The 23,786-nt window shown below is 36.7% G+C and overlaps 2 protein-coding genes across 2 annotated transcripts in view; one reads left to right on the top strand and one right to left on the bottom strand.

Annotated features, from left to right (window-relative positions):
• Window positions 1–23,786, top strand: part of LOC121731923 (SEC14-like protein 2) — a 67,976-nt gene that overhangs the window by 17,825 nt on the left and 26,365 nt on the right. The window lies entirely within an intron of this gene.
• Window positions 2,903–23,171, bottom strand: LOC121731921 (armadillo repeat-containing protein gudu). Its single transcript, XM_042121620.1, has 6 exons — window positions 22,535–23,171; window positions 20,985–21,291; window positions 14,542–14,887; window positions 13,420–13,803; window positions 9,421–9,635; window positions 2,903–3,040 (listed from the first exon to the last, which is right to left on the bottom strand). Exons 1-6 carry the CDS (start codon window positions 23,128–23,130, stop codon window positions 2,909–2,911), a joined length of 1,980 nt encoding a protein of 659 aa, XP_041977554.1. The 5' UTR covers window positions 23,131–23,171; the 3' UTR covers window positions 2,903–2,908.

Raw genomic sequence — 23,786 nt, 5'->3', positions numbered from 1 at the left:
CAAACCGCAATAGAGCCAATAAATAATAATTGCTTATGAATTGCCTCAGAATACAGAACTGTATTCTGAGTGAATTGCTTATGAAATCTAGCCTAGAATAGTTTTTGATCACATTTTGAAGGCGTTTGGACTTTCGTCAGACACAGATGTAAGTAATTGTGCTAACGCCCGCGCCATTACGCGATGCACATAATTTTTTCGATTTTTACACACCCATTTAATTTACATAATGTTTTGAGAAACACATCGTAAATTTTTTAGCTTCAAAATATTACGTCTAATCTACGATTTAAGGAAGATGGCTTTAATTGGTCCATATTCTATTTCATCCATACCTATACTAATATTTTTTATGTCAATCTAATATCTATCCAGATTCCAGTAGCGGCTTTAGGGAATGGATGGGTGAACGCCCAGGGCGCCGCAGGCTCTACTTTTTATTTTTCTGGTGAAATCCCGCCCAGGACGTTGGAAGTGCTAAAGCCGCCACTGTGTCTATCTGTTATATTATGTTCATGTTTGCCACGGCTGCCTTTTCAACCGATTTTGATGAAAGATGGGAACTGGAAAAGGATGTAGGATAGTTAATTCATGAAAAAAGTACGGTTTTAAACTACGAATTTAATTATGCATAAAACATCTCAGAATATATTATAAAATTGCTTGTAATATTATTATTATTATTTAATAGTAGCAAAACTTGTGCTCATGGTATGAAATAAGTAGTAATAATAACACACCTATTTAAGTTCTTGCAGTATTTTAAACAATGATGGTATTTTATTGACAATTAAAAGATAATAACCCTTTCTGTACATAATTATGAATTTGCTCATAATACATAGTATAACGAACCATAAAATATAATATACTTACAGGAAAATTACAAAGTAAGGATTTCATAAAATGATAGAGAACAGCAAACTTGACTGTAATTATGAAGACTGTACAATAGTAGGTAGTATTTGTATAGAAAATAATTATTGCTTATGAAGTTATAATTATATTTTTTTATGCCGTATATGTAGGTACTTTTATAGAAAAACTAGCTTCTGCCCGCGGCTTCGCTCGCGTTAAGAAGTAAGTGTTATTATTAATTAGACCGTATCAAAGTCTCAGCCCGATCGGTTTAAAATTGACAAAGTTTCATACAAACTTTCATCCTCTTTTTTATCCCATTTGCGGGTTAACTATAATTATTGATGTAGATTGTGTAGTATAGCTACCTACATTTTACCCGTTCTATTTTGTAATCAAACTTGATTGTGAGAGTGAGTATCGATTAAGATGATTTTGGACAATGTGTTCAAAATCATCTTGTATATAATTATTGTGTTCTTGTATATACAAGAATTGCTCGTTTAAAGATATAACATATAGGCTTCTCTACTTTAAGACATATCCTTTTGTGTAAAACAATTATCTCCCAATTATAATTGAAACAATATAGTATATAACAATGGAGAACATAAAATATTCCACTCACGATCCACCTGCGTCATGGCTCATCCCAAAACCAAACTATAATTGTTTACGAGCTATGAATGAAATTACGCGTTCGTAATTAGATACATTCTGTGAATAAAATTATAAAAATAATTGGTAAACAGAAAAATAGGCTGGCAAAGTATATTTTCGGTAGAATATTGACTAAACGAGTTACTATACTCCACTCGGGCTAACTTGTCGCTAGCGGTCATTGACTCCCTGTCAAAAACTTCTCATTTTCCATATAAACCGCGATTGACAATGAAGTGTCAGATATTGTCAATCGTGGTTTTATATGGAAAATGACAAATTTTGACAGAGAGTCAATGACCGCTAGCGACAAGTTAGCCCGAGTGGAGTATAGGTGAAGGATGTTTGGTAAAATACTGCCAACGAAGGGTTTTTTCTTGGTATCAGACTTATTATAATGCACTCACAACTTTGAATGCCCCCTAATCTCATAATGCCGCTTTACATTATTCCAATCCAGTGCTGGATAATGGATTGCTACTGGAATAATGTAAACGGACACTGCATGCACTGAACTGCATTCCAGTGCCCTATAGGTACATTATTCCAGTAATACTCTATCTCTGGATTGGATATACTGGATAAGAATAATGTAAACCCTGGATTAGAATCATTAAATCATATTAAGTTGTGTAATTTTTTCCAAATCTTTTTTCCGCTTTTTGTGACGGAATGCAAGTTACAACATAATTACATAATACAGTACGTCTTGATCTCCAATGAAATACTCTTTTAGAATAAAAGTACTTACATATAACTAATAACTTATAGATAATATTTTTTTAATGAAATAAGGGGGCAAACGAGCAAACGGGTCACCTGATGGACAGCAACTTCCGTCGCCCATGGACACTCGCAACATCAGAAGAGTTGCAGGTGCGTTGCCAGTCTTTTAAGAGGGAATAGGGTAATACGTGAGGGTAGGGATGGGAAGGGAAGGGAATAGGGGAGGGTAGGGAAGGGATTAGGGTAGGGGATTGGGCCTCCAGTAAAACTCACTCACTAGGCGAAACACAGCGCAAGCGCTGTTTCACGCCGGTTTTCTGTGAGAACGTGGTATTTCTCCGGTCGAGCCGGCCCATTCGTGCCGTAGCATGGCTCTCCCACGTAAAATAAATTATGATTTTATTGTTTAAATCCATACTTCCATAATAATATTATAAATGCGAAAGTGTGTCTCTCTGTCTGTCTGTTACCTCTTCACGCGCGAACCGCTGAACCGATTTTGCTGAAATTTTGCATGGAGATACTTTGAGCCCCGAGAAAGGACATAGGATACTTTTTATCCCGGAAAAATGTACGGTTCCCGCGCGATTAACGAATTTTGGCGCAACGGCGTTGCGGGCATCATCTAGTATCTAGTAACAGAATATAACTTATGGGTTATAGTTTATTGTTTAAGTTTGATCTTCTCTGTGGCGAGGGCGAGTTTACGAATGTTACACAGGCAGCCTGCTGACGCCTCCTGCAGTACGGGGTCCTTGGATCCTATCGTCTCCAGCAGAAATTGGACCACACCTGCCTGTAAATAAAATAATTTACCATGAGTAAGGGCTTCCCATTATAATTGCGAATTCGTGCGAATTCGCATCGCAATGTCACTTTTAGTATCAGTTTTGTCGCAGATATTTGCGATGCGATACAAGAATAATTTACCATCTATGAGTAAGGGGTAGAGTATGTTATTCGAATATTCGAATACTCGTTTTATTCGAATATTCGACGATTTTATTATTCGAATAGTCGGCAAATTATTTTTCGAATAATTCGAATAGTAAAAATATTTTTTATTTTAGTTTAAAATGCTATCAAACATAAAATTAACATGGAATAAGAACATAATTAAGTTTATTTCAGAAAAATAATATTATTTATGAATATTCTACATCTTTAATGATATAATAATATATAAATCTGTCTGTGTAGTCTAACTAATGAGTATACGACCATTCATCGTCGCCGTTGACTATGTGTCAGACATTATTTGGTCTAAAGACATGCAAATAAAGATATAAACTCCTTTCAGTCATGGATTTCGATATCGTCAGTAATGGTCGCTCACGATCTGTATCCATTGACTTCTTTCAAGCTTTCTCAATTTTTTTTGTGATAACGGGCTTTAACCCATCAATCCCTAAGCGGCACCTGGCTGTCGCATAACGATTGAACTGCGATTCCCACGATCGAGGTATTACGCCAGAAGGGTGTATAATGGATGTAATAAAAAAAGTGATAATACTTTAGGGTGTGTACGTGTTCCTTGTAGAGAGTTCACTGTAAAAGTAGCAGCACTGAAAGACCAATTTTTTTTCACTTTTGTATGGGGAAACTCGTGACTCTCGGGCCCTTGCCCATACAAAGGTGAAAATTTTTTTTCGTCTTTCAGCACTGATACTTTCACAGTGAACTCTCTACAAGGAACATGTACAAACCCTAAAGTTTTATCACTTATTTTTGTTACACACTGTATAGAACAAACTCGATTTTTAAGAAGGGAATAGATGTAAGTGCAATATTGAGAATTTTAAAATATGTAGTTAAAATGCAAAATATAATTTTTTATACGCCCTTCTGGCTTGAAGCTCGCGATATGTGATCTATGATTCGACAAGTTGATGAAAATTTGCTATTCAATAGCTTTACCGCGGCAGTCCTCGACTGATAATTGAAACATTTAGTACAGTATCAAAAAATGTCGATGGCTCCTTAATATCATGTTATTGGCGTTATCAAACTTCAAGTTACTTAAGTCACCAGCTCTAAGATTGTTTCACCCTCCCCCTGGGCTTTGTTGCAATTTTTTTCTTTGTTGTGGTGTTAGTTTTCTAGTGGCCCCTTTTTATAATTTCGAGCCACGTTGACACAGGTGAAGCCGACTAGGTGAACCAGGTAAACATGGATCGAAAATATCAAAAAGACGGGTGAGCTTGCTTAGTAATACTTAGTATTGATGAACAGATATCATTACGTCTATATATCATAATTCATATTATTATTTAATTTCAACTGCTGCCTAGCAAGACTAAGCATGAGAAAATTAAAAGGTGCTACGATCGAAAACGGTTTACACTTTACAACCTTTCTTTTATTGCCTAGCTGTAACCTTAAAATATACATTTTTAAAGTGTTTAGACCCAGTTTCATCAAGCAATGTTAAATAAATAATGGCTTGTTAAATCAGTTAATGGCCTGTTAGAGCTATCGAGCGTTCCACCATGCCCTAATGTCATGTTAAATCACCTAACACGGTGTTAAATTTAATTCCTGCTATGGAGGTCCGTTAAATATTTAACAGGTTGTTATATGAGTCAAAATTACAACTTTCAAAGACAATAATATGCAATATCAATAAAAGAATCTGTTTTGACTTTTGAGTCCTCCCGCCACGTTTCCGCTACGTCCTTATTATTAATTATTTTCATAGTTATGAATAATTATTTATTTTCACTTTGTCAAAAATTCAGCCTTCGGATTTTCCATTGCACTTTGCAAACATACTAACTTGTATCAAAATTACTAAACCGAAATATGTAAATAAAAGTTTGTATATGATTCATGTTTTCAGCTTTGACAGATAATAATTATTAACCTGCTAAATTAAGAAGAACTATTATAGCGTAACAAATATATGCGATCAGTGAGATTTTAATTTGGTCGCATTATCTACTATTATACTACTATGGAAGAAAGTGACACATTGCAGCAAACATGTCGTATTAATCTTGTACATTGCAATTTCGTCGCCACAAGAATGAACGAATTGATAGTTGTTCACTCGTTGTTCACTTTTTTTTTTTTTTTTTTATTTATTTCTTCACAAGAGTATACATATTACATGAACAAAACTCGGTGTCACAAAAACCTGAAGGGTTTGTCCGTTCACCGGTGCATCCATCTTCAAATGCTCACTGTTATACATAATACTTAACACTGCATTTACTAATCTTAACTTAACATTGCATTTACTAATCCGCTGTAAAATTTTTACTGTGGGACATAAGTATTTTAACAGTCTGTTTAATTTTCTAAGCTCCGTTAAGTAATGCCTCGTTAGGATTTAACAAACATAGGTTGGTGAAATTGGGTCTTAACAATAAAAATTAACTATGTCATTTACAAAGATTTATGATGATTAAACCAAAAATAAGAATTGCTTACTTCATAGTATTAACAAAATAGGTTGTACATCGTTGTACGGAGCTTTTTGTTACTTTTATTCAGAATTTTCAGCATTTTTCATTTTTTTTTAATTATTCGAATAATATTCGAATTATTCGAAAACTTTTGTAAAATATTCGAATTATTCGAATAGTAAATTTGTCGAATAATAACATTCCCTAGTAAGGGGCAAGGGCTCCCAAACATAACTGCGAATTCGTGCGAATTCGCATCGCAATGTCATTTTTATTACGAATTTTGTCGCAGATATTTGCGATGCGATGCGAAATCGCAGTTTTGTATGGGAGCCCTAAATTATACCGCTCTTACGGCTGCACTCTAGAGATATTTAATATCTTAATTAATTACAAAATTTGATATAAGGTCCATGATATCCTGTCAAACTCCTCATTAAAATTTACTTAGTTAAAGTTAAGTCATCGTTTAATGGATCTGCGTAAGGCCATTGCTCTATCCGTACCTTTCCTAAAGTGTTTAACTACGCTTTCACACTTTTCTGATTAGCTTGAATGCTTGTCAATATCAGTTTTCATCCTGAAGATAATTGAGATATCTAGTACCTATACATAATCTACTTGTGAAACCTACTTAAATTAAACTGTAAGTAGGTATACATTGTCATATAATTATAAAAATAGCCTTGAATTCCTACTTATATTTTTGAGTTTTATTATAACAAAAACTTGTTAAAATATCACAAAAAACAATTGAATCATTTTATAAAATAATAACCGCCAAGATTACAAAAAACGAGAAAAAATTGAGAATAATAAAAATATGAGAACACTTGTTTAAAAGTCTTTTGTGTGCACGTTTTTATAATCGGCCACATCCAAAATAAATCAACGCCAAATTGCTATTTAATGGCCAGCCTTCATGATTTTATTCAAAATACTTTTCTTCATTCACTATTATAGTAATAGTGAATGATTTTTTTTAAATCTAAATAAAAAATAGATTTGTTTTATTTAGATAAAAAAAAATAAGCATAGGACTACCAAAATCTGATCGCAAAAATTGAGAAAATAAATTAATAAATTGACTCTAGCAATACCGGGGTGATTGGAATAAAACATTTTGAACCTTTTTTTTCCTTATAGCGGCTTAAATGTAAAAATTTATCCACTGATCAAGGATATTTTTTGAAAAACTGTCATCCACATTTGGCATCAATCATTTCCTGATAGACCTATATCTTATTGCCTGCGCTGTTGCACGCGACTTCATCCGCGTTAACATAGTATAATAACAAAGATGGATAGTTTTCTCCTTTTTGTTTTTGTGGTTCCTTATACAAAGGGTAAAAACGGACCCTATTTAAGCAAACGTCAAACGCAAACGTCAATAAACTTTCATGTTCCTAACTCAAGAAATGACGGACTTTCATTGAAACTTTCTACCCCAATTTCACCCCCTTGGGGGTAGAATTACCAGAAACACTTAAATACGTATCCATTCATTTTTAATCAGTAGCACAAAAATAAAGTTTCATGTTTCTAACTCAAGAAATGACGGACTTTCATTTAAACTTTCAACCCCTATTTCACCCCCTTGGGGGTAGAATTTTCAGAAACGCTTAAACATGTATCCAATCATTTTTAATCAGTAACCCAAACATAAAATTTCATGTTTCTAACTCAAGAAATAACGAAGTTTCATTCAAACTTTCAACCCCAGTTTCACCCCCTTGGGGGTAGAATTTCCAAAAACGCTTAAATATGTATCCATTCATTTTTAATCAGTAACCCAAAAATAAAGTTTCATGTTTCTAACTTTAGAAATGACGGACTTTCATTAAAACTTTCAACCCTTATTTCACCCCCTTCGGGGTAAAATTTTCAAAATTCCTTCTTTAGTGGGTGTCTACTTAATAAAACAACCCTACTCACCAAATTTCGTGGCTGTAACTTTTACAGTTTTTGCTCAGCGATGATGAATCAGTCAGTCAGTCAGTCAGGATATGTAATTTTATAAGTATAGATAAAAGTACCTGGATGAACACTCCTTGACTTCGTGCTACTTAACAACGCCATCTGCTGGAATAGCTTTAGCTGTTGTTGTGTCCTTAAAGCAATTAGTTGCTCACAAAATAGTATTATTATTCGCCAATAGATGTCAGGAAGAGTCATATTTTTCAGTTTATCGATTATCGATAAAACACGAATAAAAAGAATTTTCTAAAAATGATTCCCAGCTAGATCGATTTATCGGGCCCGAGCGTCACGAGTTTCCCCATACAAAAGTGAAAAAAATTTTTGGTCTTTCAGCGCTGCTACTTTTACAGTGAACTCTCTACAAGGAACACGTACACACCCTAAAGTATTATCACTTATTTTGGTTACACCCTGTATATTAGCTTAACTGTCACGCCATTTAAAAAAAATCAATTTCTAATTACTTACACTCATTAAGAGGATACACCAGGGGCTAGAGAAATGAAAAAAAAGTACGCGTAATATCTATAGCTGTCTCCCTTACCTTGAGCCTATACCGCAGAACGCGATAGAGACAACTGCAGAAAATCAACGATTCGTTGTCCCCTGATTCCTTCTCCAAAACTTAACTGATTTAAGTACTTTTTTCATTAGATTAAAGATTAAAGAAAGGCTTGAGCTGTGTTCCTATGTTTTTTTTTTTTGTATAATCTAGCCAATACTGTTCTGGATGTTTGAACACAGCGGAAAATCTGGCCATTTTTTTGGGTTTTTGAACGTTCATATCTTATTTAATAATTAAATTATGAAAAAAAAGAAAACATAGGGACATTGTATTAGTGGCCGTAGATATTCAGGAAAAAAATTATAACTCTACTAGCATTATCCACTATCCAGGGAGGAAACAGGGGACAACGTTTGTATGGAAAAAAGGGCGGTGTGGACTCCTCTTAAAAATCATCACAAAAATGGATTATGTTTACGGCCCACACTAATGTTAGCGGCTTTTTATTTGCATCTCTGTTTTATTGTTAACGTTGTAAGAAATGTAACAAGGAGAGAAACAATACAAGCTGGCTTATATTTTTTTGGCGCCCATTTTGGGCGCTTGACAGACGAGAGGAATAATATTTTGATTTTTGAATGAACTCCGAAACATGGCGTAGAACACTGACCCCTTTATAGCCCAGGGGGGTGAGCCAAAATATTTTTGTTTTCGCTTCGTTATAGAATCGCCGATGAAAATGTATGGAATTGACATAAGCATTCGTTATTATGACGTTGACGTTCGACTCGTCTAATGTCAATTCCATACATTTTGATCGGCGATTCTATAACGAAGCAAAAATGAAAAAGTTTCGGGTAAATGGCCTTATTAATGTTCTATTATCTGTAGACTGTCATCTATCGCATGTACGGCTTACCTCCGTATTTTTGGTGTCTACAAAGCCGGGGGACCATCTAGCGTATTCTCTATGTAGGACCCAATTCTCAAAGTAGGTTCCGTTTGACGGTTGTTTTTACGTCGCGGGACTTAAGGATGAAACCTTTCGAGGCACGAAAACCCCTTTGGATTTACGATAACGGAAAAAAATAGCCAGATTCCCATTCAGCACATCTTTAGTTATGGGCTCCCACACAAACCTGCTAATTAGCATCGCATCGCAAATATCTGCGACAAAACTCATACTAAAAGTGACATTGCGATGCGAAATGCGAATTCGCACGTACCCGCAAGTATGTGTGGGAGTTCTAAAACTATAAATGCATGCATATAACTTACACTTACCGCATGCATGGTAACGCAGTTGATGGAGTAGAACGACAGATGATAGAGCGCGAGTGCCGTGGCCCTGTGCACTATGGGGTCACGTGAGGTCATGTAGTTGACGAGGGGGGTGATCGCCCCCCTCTTGCCGAACTCCTGGCGGTTCTGCGCCCAGTCGCAGCAGTAGGCTATAGCGACGCCGAGGCTCGCGCGCAGGTGATCGTCCGTGGTGGAAACTGGAAAATATTGGTGGTAAATCATGACGCATCTATAATATATAAAACGTGAGAGAGTCCCGACGCACTATCTACCGACTTTCGAGAAGGAGGAGTTCTGGCCGATTGGAGTCGTCTACAGGAGGTTCCGAGGACGACTTCCGAACACGTCGCGCCCCACGTCGCAGACAATACTGGGCCACGGCAGTACTCGCGTGTTGACACGAAATTGACGATATGAATATACAGACAAACAAAGTGTATGTGTGTGTGTGAATTGTCTTTATGGAAAAAGGTCACAAGTAACGTTAAGTGTTGACGCTATCGTTGCGTTCGATTGCTACTGGACTTTTGAACGTAACTGTACATCTGTCATTATAATAGATGTAGAGCAGATGATAAGAGCCCTTGCGCTAACAATCGAACGGAGATCGAAGATACATTGTGTTCCGTAATTTGAGGCCGAGGTTATTATAGGATGTAGGGAAAAGAGTTGTAGCATGTATTTTTTATAACAAACTAATGTATAGCTCAAACAACTGAATAATAATCAATAATCAAATTGTAACAAAATTGGCCCCACAGATTTTTGGTCTTCCAAAAATTAAACGGGAAATACAATCACGCAATACGGAAGTCAACATTTTAAATTAAAAGTGAGCGAGCTAAAATATAATTAATATTATAATTATCACTCAGGAAGTTGCATTTTGCAATATCTTCATTATGTACTTCTTTTATTCAGATTACAACACAAAAATTTATTTAGTTGAAAAGATTACAATCGGTGCTTAGTGCCTACTGCTTAATTAGTACTGAGAACAATAACTAGGTATTGCAGCTAGTATTTAGATTTTAGTGTTTCAATTTGAGCTATTAAGAAGCTACAATTAAAATACTTACACGTTATGGCTTAGTATAATATTTTACCTCAATTTAGATTGTCATTAAAATTATTCATTGCTACATTGTATAGTTTATATTCCAAAATATTTGTTTAAAACAAATTTTATAACTAGCTTACTCGCTATTTTCGAGTATAATTAGTTGGTAATTAATTAATAATATTTTATCCTTATAGCGTACAACTACATAATATTAATCATAGAGGGAAGGGAAGTGGGGCCGTACAAAAAAAATGTTACGGAACACTACGAAAACACGTGACTCGTGAGATGAAAATGTGAACACGATTTTCAATGTTGTTTCAAATGTCAAGGAGTTCAGGGCTCTTGTAGGGTTTTACTTAGTTCTTGCGCTTGCCCACACAAAAGTGAATAAAAAAAATCTGCACAGCCGAACATATAACCTCCTCCTTTTTGGAAGTCGGTAAATGGTTCATGTTTCTAACTCAAGAAATGACGGACTTTCATTAAAACTTTCAACCCTTATTTCACCCCCTTCGGGGTAAAATTAACATCTATTTTAATTTTTGAATTATTTATATGTCAAAACAACGTTTGCCGGGTCAGCTAGTAAGTACTATACAGTGTGTAACAGAAATTAGTGATAATACTTTAGGGTGTGTACGTGTTCCTTGTAGAGAGTTCACTGTGAAAGTAGCAGCTCTGAAAGACGACAATTTTTTTTCACTTTTGTATGGGCAAGGGCCCGAGCGTCACGAGTTTCCCCATACAAAAGTGAAAAAAATTTTGGTCTTTCAGCGCTGCTACTTTCACAGTGAACTCTCTACAAGGAACACGTATACACGCTTAAGTATTATCACTTTGTTTTATAACATTCTGTATAAATAAGCTCATAGAACGACAGAAACCTAATTAGAAACTACACAGATGATGATGATGATGATGGTTTGGACGGTAATCGTCATGATAGCAGCCATTTCAATATAACGCCTCTGAAATGCAACCTAGAAACCAACTCTACATAATAATCGTCTCATAATAATTATATAGTATAGTAATAATCAACGCCAATAATTCATCTGAGTCCCGTGAAGGTACGAATTAAGTACGTCTAGGAAAATCACAAAGCTAGAATCAGTTCAGACTTCGGAGTAATTGCATCTTGGAGTTTCTATGTGGTCGTAATAATTACGGCACAAGTTTTAAGGCTCCTAGATATATGTGTACAATATACATAATTATATACAGTGTGTTAGTGTAAACACCGTTATCCTTGAAACCATCAAATGAGCCCGTCAAAATGAACAACTTTTTCTATGAGAACAATGCTGGGAAGTGGGAACTCAAAAGAAATGCCGTCTTCATACCCATACGGATGCCCGGATCGGCAATTTGTATGGGTATGAAGACGGATTTTTTTGTATAATTATGTATATACTGAGCAAAACTTTACAATTCAAACAGTAAGCGTAAGCCGGCGCACGGGCATGCCACCTGATCGTTGAACTACCATAATAAGACGTTGTCTTATCGCTAACCTACCATTAAGCCTTACTCCACCAGAGTGATCTAAAAATCAAACATACCGCGTTTTTTTAGGCGTGTCCATACAGAGCGAGCAGCCTCGCGAGGCATTCGCTGCGCGAAGCAGCTCGGTTGGTGTGGACTGTGGAGTGTGGACGTGCCTCGCCCGTGTGGACTGTGGAGTGTGCGCGTGCTGCTGCGGGTGAGCGGCCGAGCGCCCGAGCCACCGAGTGTCGGTCTTTTGATTTGCTTAAGGCCCTGTATTCCCAGAAACTGACGATTTTCGAGAAATTTAAATTCTGAAAATGAACGCCAATAGTAATTTAAATTCTGAAAAAAATATATGTGTTAGTTAAGGATCTAACACAGTGGAATTTGTATTCCATTACACAATATCATGAACTTCACTCGATAGAGAAAAATCCCAACCTCTTCTTTAACGAAATTTCCATACTATGTCCAGGAAAGGTTCGGCTCGTACCCTTTCAGTCACACACTTTGCGCCTGCTATTTTATAGTTTTTTGATCGTCGTTTTTTTATACATCAATTAATTAGAGTCAAAAATACGAAGTGCCCTAGATATATTCTTTGTCTTTCATTCAGTGCAAAAATTATCTGAAAATTTCAAATAATTTGGACATAGTATGGAAATTTCGTTAAAAGAAGAGGTAACTTTGGGATTTTTTTCTATCGAGTGAAGTTCATGATATTGTGTAATGGAATATAAATTCCACTGTGTTTAGGGTTGCCATCACCCAAATTCCCTTCGCCGGTCAGGCACGACAAAATTCCCGGACATTTGGCCGAAATGTGGTTATTTCCCCGGACACCTCTTAAACAGTATTTACGATAGCGTCTTGCCAATTTTTGCTTTTCCAACAAGAATTTGTAAAAATCTGACTAACTCAAGTCCGTACAAGAAACCGTGTGTATGCGTAGCGAGTCTTTATCTTTCGTTTGTTGCTGCATGACTTAAAAGTTAAATTTCTCTCATCACCCGGACACTTTTCAAAAAACCGACCGGACGCACCCCGGACGCCCTTCAAACTAGGACAAGTCCGGGGAAACCCGGACGGATGGCAACGCTAACTGTGTTGGATCCTTAACTAACACATATTTTTTTCAGAATTTAAATTACGATATTTTTGTGTCTACTGTCACTTTTAAATCTAGAAAATCGTCAGTTTCTGGGAATACAGGGCCTTAATGCTTAATCGTTTGCAGACAGCAGCTGCCGCGCTCGTTCGTGTGCCGCGTAAACACAGAGGGAGTAGCCTCGCGAGACATTTGCCGCGCGAGGAGAATGCCTCGCGAATCTGCTCGCTCTGTGTGGACCCGCCTAAATGATATTTAATATTGTTTTACATACTTCAATATATTCTGAAGTAATAAAACTGAAAGGATTTTGTCTTACCGAGCTTTGACAGTTTTGCCACGACGCCGTGATCCGATATAACAGCCAGGTTCTCCCGATCCCTCGCTATTGTAGCAATAGCTGCACACACGGCAGACAGGACATTGTGGTCATCCGAGTCCAGAAGATCCACCGTCAGTTCCAACGCCCCAACAAAAGATCGGACCATTTCACCAGAATCCGTGGCGTTTTGGACACAGGGGCTTAGGGCTAGAGCAGCATTCGTCTGGACTTTCTTCGAGTCGTTCTTCAGCAAAGACCAGATGAGCCGAACCCCGTCTAACTCATCTATCTCGCTCATGCATTTCTCGTCTTTCGCACATTCCATTAGGACCAGTGGTACGTTTTCTAGAAGCGGTTTGTGGGTGTTGCTCAGGTGGTGTACTGAAAGAGACAAAGTTGGGTGAATAGAAGTTATATTTACGTCTAAAGACGTAAATATGACTTCTAAGAAATCAATAGACGCTAATTTGGACCTATTGATTTGTTACTGGGTACGCGGATGAACAAACCCTTACATCAGCCTTTTTATAAGTGAGAATAGTTTTCCAAAAAATATTTGGCTCTTATTCCTTACTTTTCTGAAAGTATGAATGGGGATTGTCCATTTTTTTTTAATGTTGCTCATTACAAAAACATTTCGAGGAATAAGGTCAGTGATCGTTTTTCTGTATATAAACGAAAAAAATACCCATTAGTTACTTATATTTTTGAACAAATACGTTTAACCTTTGTTTGACTTTCAATGGCGTTAAATTAGCAATAAATTCGACCAACATTACGTTTCGAACTTTTGATAAGCTACTCGTATCAGCTTTCACATAATGAGAACTTGCATTTGACGAACCAGCCATTATAAATAAGATTGAAAGGAAATTTAAAACATATGCAGAGGTCAATCGATGATGACGTTAGAGCGAAACTTTAAAAAATTATTGAGAAAAAACTAGCCAATGAATTTCAAAATTAGTTAATTTATATTCTTAAAATACCCTATTTTAACGAAAAAAAATATAAAAAGTACATGTGAGTATTTTTGGACAATGCCCATTGTCATCTTCAAATTTTCGGTTATGGATAAAAAAAAACCAAAGGTTAAACACGTTACTTGATATAACTAACCCAACATAGGTATACCGCCGTTGATCCTTATCTTATCTCTATTAGGCGGCAGCTTCGCGCACTCCGCTAGCGCGCCCGCTGCATTCGTAAGGACATTATCGTTCTCATCATCCAGAAGCTTTATCAAAATGGGCACCGCTTCGAGCTGGTCCAGCTTCTTCACGCTGATCTCACTGTTGGCGCACTTCCACAGCGCCCCCGTGACGGCAGCTAGGAGGGGTTTGTTGGGTCTGTTAGTGTCATCAGCAGCTGCTTTTACCAGCAGCTCCAAGCCTCCAGCGTCACGAATCATTTCTCTGGTGACGGGATCGCTGGCACATTTGTAGATGGCCAGGCTGCAGTGCGTCTGAATAAAAAATTAAAGGTACTGACCAACGTTACGAGGTGTAATGTAATGTAACACAGCGAGCATTCGTGCAGTCAGTAGTCAGTTGGTACGTCGTGTTACGTCACTTACGGGTACCTACTACGGGTACAGTTGTTACACAGCAAGCACGAATCGCTCGCTCGCTGTGTAATGGCGGCTCTCGACACAGGCGAACGCGTTGGCCAACGCGTCTGCAGACGCGTTGGCCCAATGTGTAGAACGGGCGTTCGCGCGTTGGCCGTAGGTATTTAGACGTTGGCCAACGCGCGAACGCCCGTTCTACACATTGGGCGTCTGCAGACGCGTTGGCCAACGCGTTCGCCTATGTCGAGAGCCGCCATAACTTTTACATTACACCTCGTATCGTTGGTCAGTGCCCACCTTTAGACATCAATAATAATTTTTGATTAAAATGTAAATAATTCTACATACTTACTAGTTACTAATGTAATAATTATTATTATTCTGCTTAATTTTAATTTCTGTTTTGAATATAATAAAATAAAACCCTAATTACTTGAGTCATATTAAATTAAATTAAATTGTAATAATGTCCCCAATTAGGCAATAAAGTTTCCTTGCTATTGTTAATTTGTTAGGGTCAATATACTAAAGTAATAATAACTTATCTTAAAAATGAAAAAAACTTGCAAATATACTGCATGACCTCGGTCTCCTGGTTTTTTGTGGATTTTGTATTTTGGCGGTTTTTTTAATCTTTGTTAATAAATAATATGTATTTTGTTTCTTCCGATTTCCAAAAAAGGAGCTACTATGCAGAGCTGTATAATATAATATTTTAAATATATTTTTGGATTGTAGATTTGGATGTCAATATTCTATTAGTTATTTACAAAAGCATATTTTTGGAGCCTCCTATTGTTTTCTACGATTGTGTTGCCGAATGTTGAAACTGCGTAATCAACTGATAATAAATGATTGTTTAGTTTTATCACCACAGTGTTAATTTCAGGTATTGTACACTGTTTTGGAAATTCACTTTGTGTTTTACTAAGTTTTTGCACTCTGAAGGTAACGCGGGTGCAGTAGAATTTAAAAAATAATCAGCTAAGTGCGAGTCGGACCCGCGCACGAAGGGTTCCGTACCGGTATAGAGTGAAAGTAGACAAAAATTGTGTTTTTTCCTTAAATATTTACTTTATTTTAGTTTTATTATTAATTATTTATTAAAGTACCTACAAATAATATAATTAAGGATTTTGTGAAAATTTCAAGTGCTGAACTGTTACCATTATTGATTATAAGCAAAAAAGGGCAAAAAAATCACGTTTCTTGTATGTTGTTATAGCGGCAACAGATATACTTACACAATCTGTGAAAATTTCAGAAGTGTAGCTATAGCGGTTCTTGAAATACAGCCTGATGACATACAGACAGACGGGCAGACATCGAAGTCTTAGTAATTGGGTCTCTCAACAGACTTCGTTTTTAAATAAGTAAACCGTACACTTGTTTAGTCATTAGACCTTCTTCAACACAGAGTCTCGCCATTCACTCTGACATTGGCAACTCACCAAGGAGCCATTTTCAAAAAGAAGAAGAAGTAGTAATTGGGTCCCGTTTTTATCCTTTGGGTACGGAACCCTAAAAAGACTATCGCCATTGCGCTTCACCCTGCGGCTGCGCCGGCACGTGTAGGTATTGTGATAAAACAGATGCAGTAAATCGAGGTAACGTAGTCCTCAAATCCTCCTTCAAAATAGAGCCTATCTAATTTTTTTTTAACCTCTACTGCGATTAGTGAACGGTCATATTTTTTATTTATAAGTAAATTAAAAAAATATCTAACGTAGAGGCATAGCTTTAACAGATCCCAATACTTATTGTATAAAAAAATTCATTTGTCTAGACACAATATTGTCCAGGGCCTGTAGACAAGTGGCAAAGCGCTAACGCTAACGCAAGCGCTACAAAATGTATGCGATTTGACATAAGTCATCGCTTCGCTAGCGAATACTAATGTCAAATCCATACATTTTGTAGCGCTAGCGTTAGCGTTAGCGTAAGCGTTTTGCCACTTGTCTACGGGGGCTGGGAGTAAATTGGGGAATACGCAATGGAATACGTCTTTGTATGGAAAAACAGCTAGCACTGTTTTTCCATACAAAGACGTATTCCGCTGAACCGATTATTGCATTTATAAAATATCATGATTCATGATAATAATATTAAATGCTTTATTCATTTGAGATTTCCGTGATATTACAACTTACTTATACTTTATTATGTCGAAATATGCATAGGTATTATACTTATAAATAAACTCAATATACCTAAGTATTACTTATTTTAAAAATGCACCTGACATAAAAATGGTAAGTAAGTAGGGTGGGTGACCTGTCCAACAATGAACCACCAAAATTTCCAACCATCATAACTTCAATTTTTTTTTCAATAAAGTATGCTTATGTGTTTAAGTGAGAATAGTTACTATTTGGCTAAGTATTGGAATATGGTAAATTATTCTTTAATTACTATTAACGGAGAAAAATAGCCTTTTTTTAAAAAAAAAGATTTGGTTTATTGTGTCCATCCCATAGGACACAATGAACCGGGGGGGTGTACTACAATGAACCATAAAGTACACATTGAACCATATAGTAATTTACTATTATTAAAAAGGATATATTAAAACAAAACGTTAAACAATCAGTCTTTATTTTCTTAGGAAAGTGTTTTTTATCAAAATAGAGTATACCTAATAACATTTTAAACTTTGTAATGAAAACAAGTTTCAATAAATTTTAGATTTCTGAATAAAAACATAACAAAACCTTATTCTTAATGGTTACAAAACATAATATCTTAATTCTAAATTATTATTAAAAGAGATCGATTGGTCTTACTTAAAAGTTTTTTAGTGTTGGCACGTTAATCAGTCTTGTCATGATTTAAATAATCAACATAAAAATAATAAAACAAGAAAAATTTAACGCAATGTTAATTGTGACATATCTACGTCAAAAGAAAATGTAGCTTGTCTACGGCTGCTTCCAATTACTTTAGGTTTTGGCAAAATGTATTTAATGTCTTTTATTTGGATTCCTGACATATCAGGTATAATGGGTTCCCAGAAAGTTTGTCGTAGCCTATTTTTAAGTCTTAAGAAACTTACGAAAAAATCTGTATCCTCATCATTGTCGTCTATAATTTCTAATATTTTAGCAACATAGTAAACAGTGCCTTTTTTTAATGAAAACAATATTATGACAAATTCTCCTACTTTTGGGTCTCTTGGCAATGGTTTAAAATTATAATCTAAGGTAATAATATCATTTTCATCGTCATACAAATATTCTTCACCTCCAGACGATGACCCACTGGGCACAAATTCTTCATCGTCTGATGTGTCATCTTCTTCCATGTTATTATTTAAAACTTTCTTTTTAATCTTTTTGAGGGATTTTTTTTCTGTAAATACATTTTTCTTTACCTTTTTTATATCTCTAATGTCTCTTTTCTTCTTCTTCAGTGAAATAGCTTCTTTCTCTGGCGTGTCTGTTGCTATCATGCTTTTACCTAGAGTTCTTTTTTTTGAATCGCGAGGTTTAGCTTTAATAGGTGGCATAAACTGCATGGGTGAGATAAAGTGGCTCGTTGTTGGAACTGGTGAAGGAGTACGTGAAGTAAATGTCACAAATGGGGGTGTTATATTATTAAACTCAACCGACTGAGCTGACATATCCTCGAGTGCCGGTTCTGTAAGTATCGAAGGCGATGTAGGTCTTTCTTCAGTTACATTGTCAGTCACTAAGTCCATGCGAGAAATCTCACCTTCCTGTACTAGAGGAATTTGTGGTCTATCGGTTACGGTACTGGGCAAAAAATCCTCATCAGTAAAAATATTTTCATCAAATGGAAAAATGCCACATTTTTTAAAAGCGTTTACAATGTTCACAGGAGTCATTGCTTTTAAATAAGCAGAACTAACACACTCAGCAATATTGTAGATGGTTATAGGGCGCCCTGGATTTCTCAATAACCACGAATCCAGTGCTGCATTGTAGTAGGTCTTAAATGGGCCATTCAAACCAACATCAAGAGGCTGCAGCTTTGCTGTTGTGTGTGGATGAAGAGTTAGGATCGTAACACCAGAAGATTTTGCCATATCAAGAGCCTCAATTGAAAGATGACTTTCGTGGTTGTCCATAATTAAAAGGGCTGGATTATCTTTAGATGCTGATGTATGCTTAATAAAATGTTTCATAACATCTAAAAATAGTTCAGCATTCATCCAGAAGGTGCAGGCCAAACCCAACGTGCCCGATGGTGCACCAGATAACATATGCGGCTGGAATTTCTTTCGTGGGAAAACCATTGCTGGTGGTAAAGATTGTCCCGTCGCGCTTACAATAAAGCATGTTGTAACTAAAGTTCCCCTTTCACCACTAGTAACTTTTCCGACGTTCATGCCTTTACGTGCCAAAACTTTTCCTGGCCTTTGTACAGTTGTGGTTGATGTTTCGTCTAAATTATATAGTCTAGTGCCATCAGAAAAGCTAAGATGTCTCTGCATTACAGATTTTAAATTGCTAAAAAACTTTCCAACGGTGTGTTTGTTAAAAGCAGTAGCTCGAGCAATGCTACAGGCTTCTGGTTTTCTCAAAGATAACTCTGGATGTCTTTTTTTGAATGATCGAAGCCATTCAACTCCTGCCATTTCTGCAGCAGTCCATGATGGAGGTATGTTTTTTTATTGATTTTAGCCATTTGATATGCGACACGACGACAGTCTTTTGAAGAGAGGCCATAAAATATTTGAGCACTATAATCAATGTATTCTTTTAAATAACCTTCTTCTTCTCGTGTAAAAATTGCATTAACCTCGTAATTTGGAGTTACTCGCTGTATTTCTGGGTTTAATTTGCTCATAGCAACATACCTTCGTACTGTTGGGTAACTGACGTGGCATTCTTTACTTGCATTTCTAATGCTCATACCTGCCTTAACTAAGTCTATGGCTTTCCTCATTGATTCTTCACTATGTCCTCCCTTTTTTCGTGAATTTACTTTAACTCGACCCATCTAAAACAAACAAAATTTGATATCAGCTACTCCAATCATGTATGTACACAATGAGCCAATAGCTGGTACACAATGAACCGTGGTTCATTGTTGAACATATGAACATGGTTAACTGTAGAACACCCTAGCGTCAATATTTATAAGTTATGAAAACGTTATGAAAAAATATCACTACGAGATCACTTTTATTATCAAAAGCAAGCCAATGAACATAGCTATATAGCTACGAGTAACTTATTAATAATTTTGCAATATGCAACAGAAATATGTAAAACTAAATAATACTTACTTTTTTTTTCAACTTTTGCCACTAGTTTATGACGAATTGCTCGTCACGCAGCCGTCTTGCGCGTGAGCTCGCCGCCGACTGGTGCGGGGGAGAGGGGTGTCGGTCGGCGTTCAGTGTGACCAGTGAACGCGTTCGAATAACGTTTAAATTTAAAAATATAGCGGTGGTTAACTGTGTACTACTGGTTCATTGTTGAACATTTGACCCTACTTTTTTTCCTAAATCTCTAAAGATTAAGAAAACTAAAAACCACTTATCATATTTGGAAAGCTTAAAGTTACATAAAATTATTCAAACATTTTTCAATTTCTTAAAAATCCTTAGACTTTATTCTAGCGGCCCTAATTCGACTCTATTTTTTATTTTTTGTTATTTATTGAAAGAGGTTCTGTATTTAACCTTCCTCTTAGGTACTCGTATTAAGGGTTTTCTTAACATTATAAAGTTCTCTGTGAAAGCAGCAGCCCTGAAAAAGCAACTTTATTTTTACCCTTTTTATGGAAAAAATTATTAAAGTAACTTTCACAGTGAACTCTATACAAGTGACACATACACACCCTAAAGTATTATCATTTAGTTTTGTTACACACTGTATATTTGTGAATTGTCCTGCAGTTTCATGAACTGTTCAATGCTGTTATGCGCATAAACCCACCAACAATTTAAAGATTGTTTCTGATTTAAAATCATACCTAATTGAATTGAACAATCCGCACCTTAGCCGTAAAAATCCTCCCATACCTTTAAATCCTTGTCTTCATTCCCCAAGTGCTTGATCAAATCCGGCACCATCTTCTCCGTCTGAATAGCCAGTTGGAATGACGTTTCGTTGGCACACATCTGCAACAGGCCAAACGCTGGCACCGCCACGTCCAAATGTATGGTCTTCAACACCCTCGCGATCAATGGAATCATGCCAAATTTCCTCATAGCCTCCCTGTTCCTTTGGGAGTATGACATGGACCATAACGCCTTTGCACCAGCCCGCGCTATGTCCAAGAATTGAAGCTCATCTAGGGTCAGTTCTTCTCTGGGTGTGATGAGATATCTAAGAAACAAAAATATGTTGTTTCGAGTTCTGTGGGAATTTGTGTAAATGCCAAGACTCAAGATGATTCCGAAATGAAAATATTACATTAAAGAAAAAAATCACTCTTGAAAACACTAGCTTAGACCTTGATTTTGACATCTTCTAGGCGCTGGTACACTAGGCCGCGTTTAACTTAAGGATCACTCAGCAAAATGGGTAAGACTCAATTTTCGAGTCTTAGGTCTCATTACTGTACTCGGGGTGGCAGTATACTGTATAGGGATACCGATTCCCATTGCACCGAGTCACAGAGAGAGCCGTGATGTTCATGGTGCTTCTGCACATCGCAGCCCCCGTGTGGCCTTTTCTCAGCCACCCCGCGGGCGGCCTAGAAAAGCCTGAGTCTGAGACGCGGACAAGCGTCGGTAGAGTTGTGGTCGGTTGATCGTGCTCGTAACTATGCCTAAGCGGGGAGTGGAGCATTAGGTTTTAGTGGGTCTCGATCTCGAGATCCTCGGAGAGTCCCACATACCCCAGCCGATGTCCCCAATCCGCCGGGGATGCACAAAACATTTCCCCGTGTTAAAGAAAAAGATCTCATTAGTGAGGTGAGCGTGGCAGATGGGCTAGATCAGTGATCAGACGGGATAACGGGATGTTATTAATATTTTATGTTCGTCTGTTTATATTTTTTGTACGTATGCTCCTTCAGTTAAGCTTAAGAAAAAGGTTAGGTTAGGTTAGTTACTTGTAAAAAATTCTCCGTTATGCGGATGTTAGAGAAATCCTTGAGTTCGCGCTAACCTTTTTTCTATAAATATTTACGTTTATATAATGATTACTACATTAAATGTGTAGATAAGAATTAAAACTGAATAAAATTAGTTGCAGAGATATTACTTAAGATACCTACTATAAATAAATTAAGCAATAATATACAGGATGTAATAAAAATAAGTGATAATACTACACAACACTTACACACCCTAAAGTATTATCACTTATTTTTGTTACACACTGTATATTATACTATATCTGGTAAATAATATCAAAGTATGTTTATTTGATGTTAATTGTTAACATAGCTATGAACGACATTGAAAATTAATTATTGTAATGCCATCATCTGAATTCGAATATACATATAAGGAACTAAGCATTAAAAATTTCTGACCCTTTAAATATTTTCAAGGCAACGTTTATAAATGGAATAATACTTTGATTTTAACAACATGTCATAAAGGACCTTAGAACACCTCACCTCTCCTTAATGTCCAACAAGTCGATCAGTTTCGGGATCCCACCAAACTTTCGACAAAACTTTCTGCTTTTGCGTATCCGGCCCAAATTCGCAACGGTTTCTGCAGCCAGAATTTGCACATCTCTCGCCGGATCCGACAGGAGTCCCACCAGGAGCGGTATAGCTCCCAAATCTGTTACCTTCTTCCTAATATCTATATTTGGAGTGATATCCTTTAAGACAGCTAAGCTACCTAAAATACAGCATAGATCTCTCGTCTCCAGCAAGTTAACGAGTAGTTCCAGTCCTCCAATCTCCTGTATCGCTCGCTGGTTAACCTCAATCGTTAGATCATAGTCCTTAAGGCATGACAAGGCTACCATGGTTGCGGTCTGGTTGCCGGCTTTCATGTATTTCACCAGCTTTTGGATGTGCCAGTATTCTGGCGGGATGTCTGAGGACTTGATGAGGTCGGCCCAGTTGTCCTCCTCGGAGGATGTCGAGGAGGGGGAGGATGCGGAAGTATCGGAACCCTCTGTGACCATCACAATCCTGGGCAGCCCGACGTTGTCCTGCCCGCCATCCGCGCTGAAATTCGAAACGTTATCGCCTTCCATTGAGATTGAGTTTCACAAGCGTTTTGCAACTGATTTGTCAATGCGGTCGCCAGGCAACCGTTTGAAGTTATTCCACGCGTCACACGCGCTGTGACGTGGGGCCATGTTGTCATTTTCTACATGCCAATGTCAGCTCTCTCCTATTAATCGGAAATGGACCTAGTCCTTTAGTTAAGACGTTTTAATTATCTTTTCTTTATAAAAATCAAACTGTATGGAATTGACTTATAAGATATTATAGAATTGACGTGTAATATCAATTCTATACATTTTGATTGGCGATTCTATAAAGAAACGATAAAGAAAACGTCATGGCTAAAGGGCCTGTGTTATTTATAATTTAGGTAAGTTATTTATAATTTAGTTATGCTACTTAATCAAATAGGCAGTCCACGTTTGTGTTAGGTCCTTTGTTTGAATGAATGAATGAATGAATGAATATACTTTATTGCGCACATCACAGTTACAAACACACACATAAAATAAAGAACATAATAAAATGAAGAGAGTGCACAAAGGCACTTGTTTGGTTGTATTGATTTTTAAATTCTAGACCTAGTTATTTAAACTACATCGAACGAGTGTCCACTTTTAGAAAATCTTGTGGGTGATCAAAACAATTATATGCTCATGAAATGTACCGATGCAATGATAAG

Source organism: Aricia agestis, chromosome 11, assembly GCF_905147365.1.
Source record: "Aricia agestis chromosome 11, ilAriAges1.1, whole genome shotgun sequence".
NCBI lineage: Eukaryota > Metazoa > Arthropoda > Insecta > Lepidoptera > Lycaenidae > Aricia > Aricia agestis.
This window is presented reverse-complemented; position numbering and strand designations above follow the sequence as displayed.

Bases quoted from the DNA above. Each gene is read 5' to 3' on its own strand.
- LOC121731921 (XM_042121620.1), bottom strand. From the start codon at position 23,130: ATGGAAGGCGATAACGTTTCGAATTTCAGCGCGGATGGCGGGCAGGAC. The intron at 21,292-22,534 runs GTGAGGTGTTCT...TTTGTTTCTTAG, and splicing joins TTGTTGGACATTAAGGAGAG to ATATCTCATCACACCCAGAG. The intron at 3,041-9,420 runs GTAAGTGTAAGT...TTTTATTTACAG, and splicing joins ACTGCGTTACCATGCATGCG to GCAGGTGTGGTCCAATTTCT.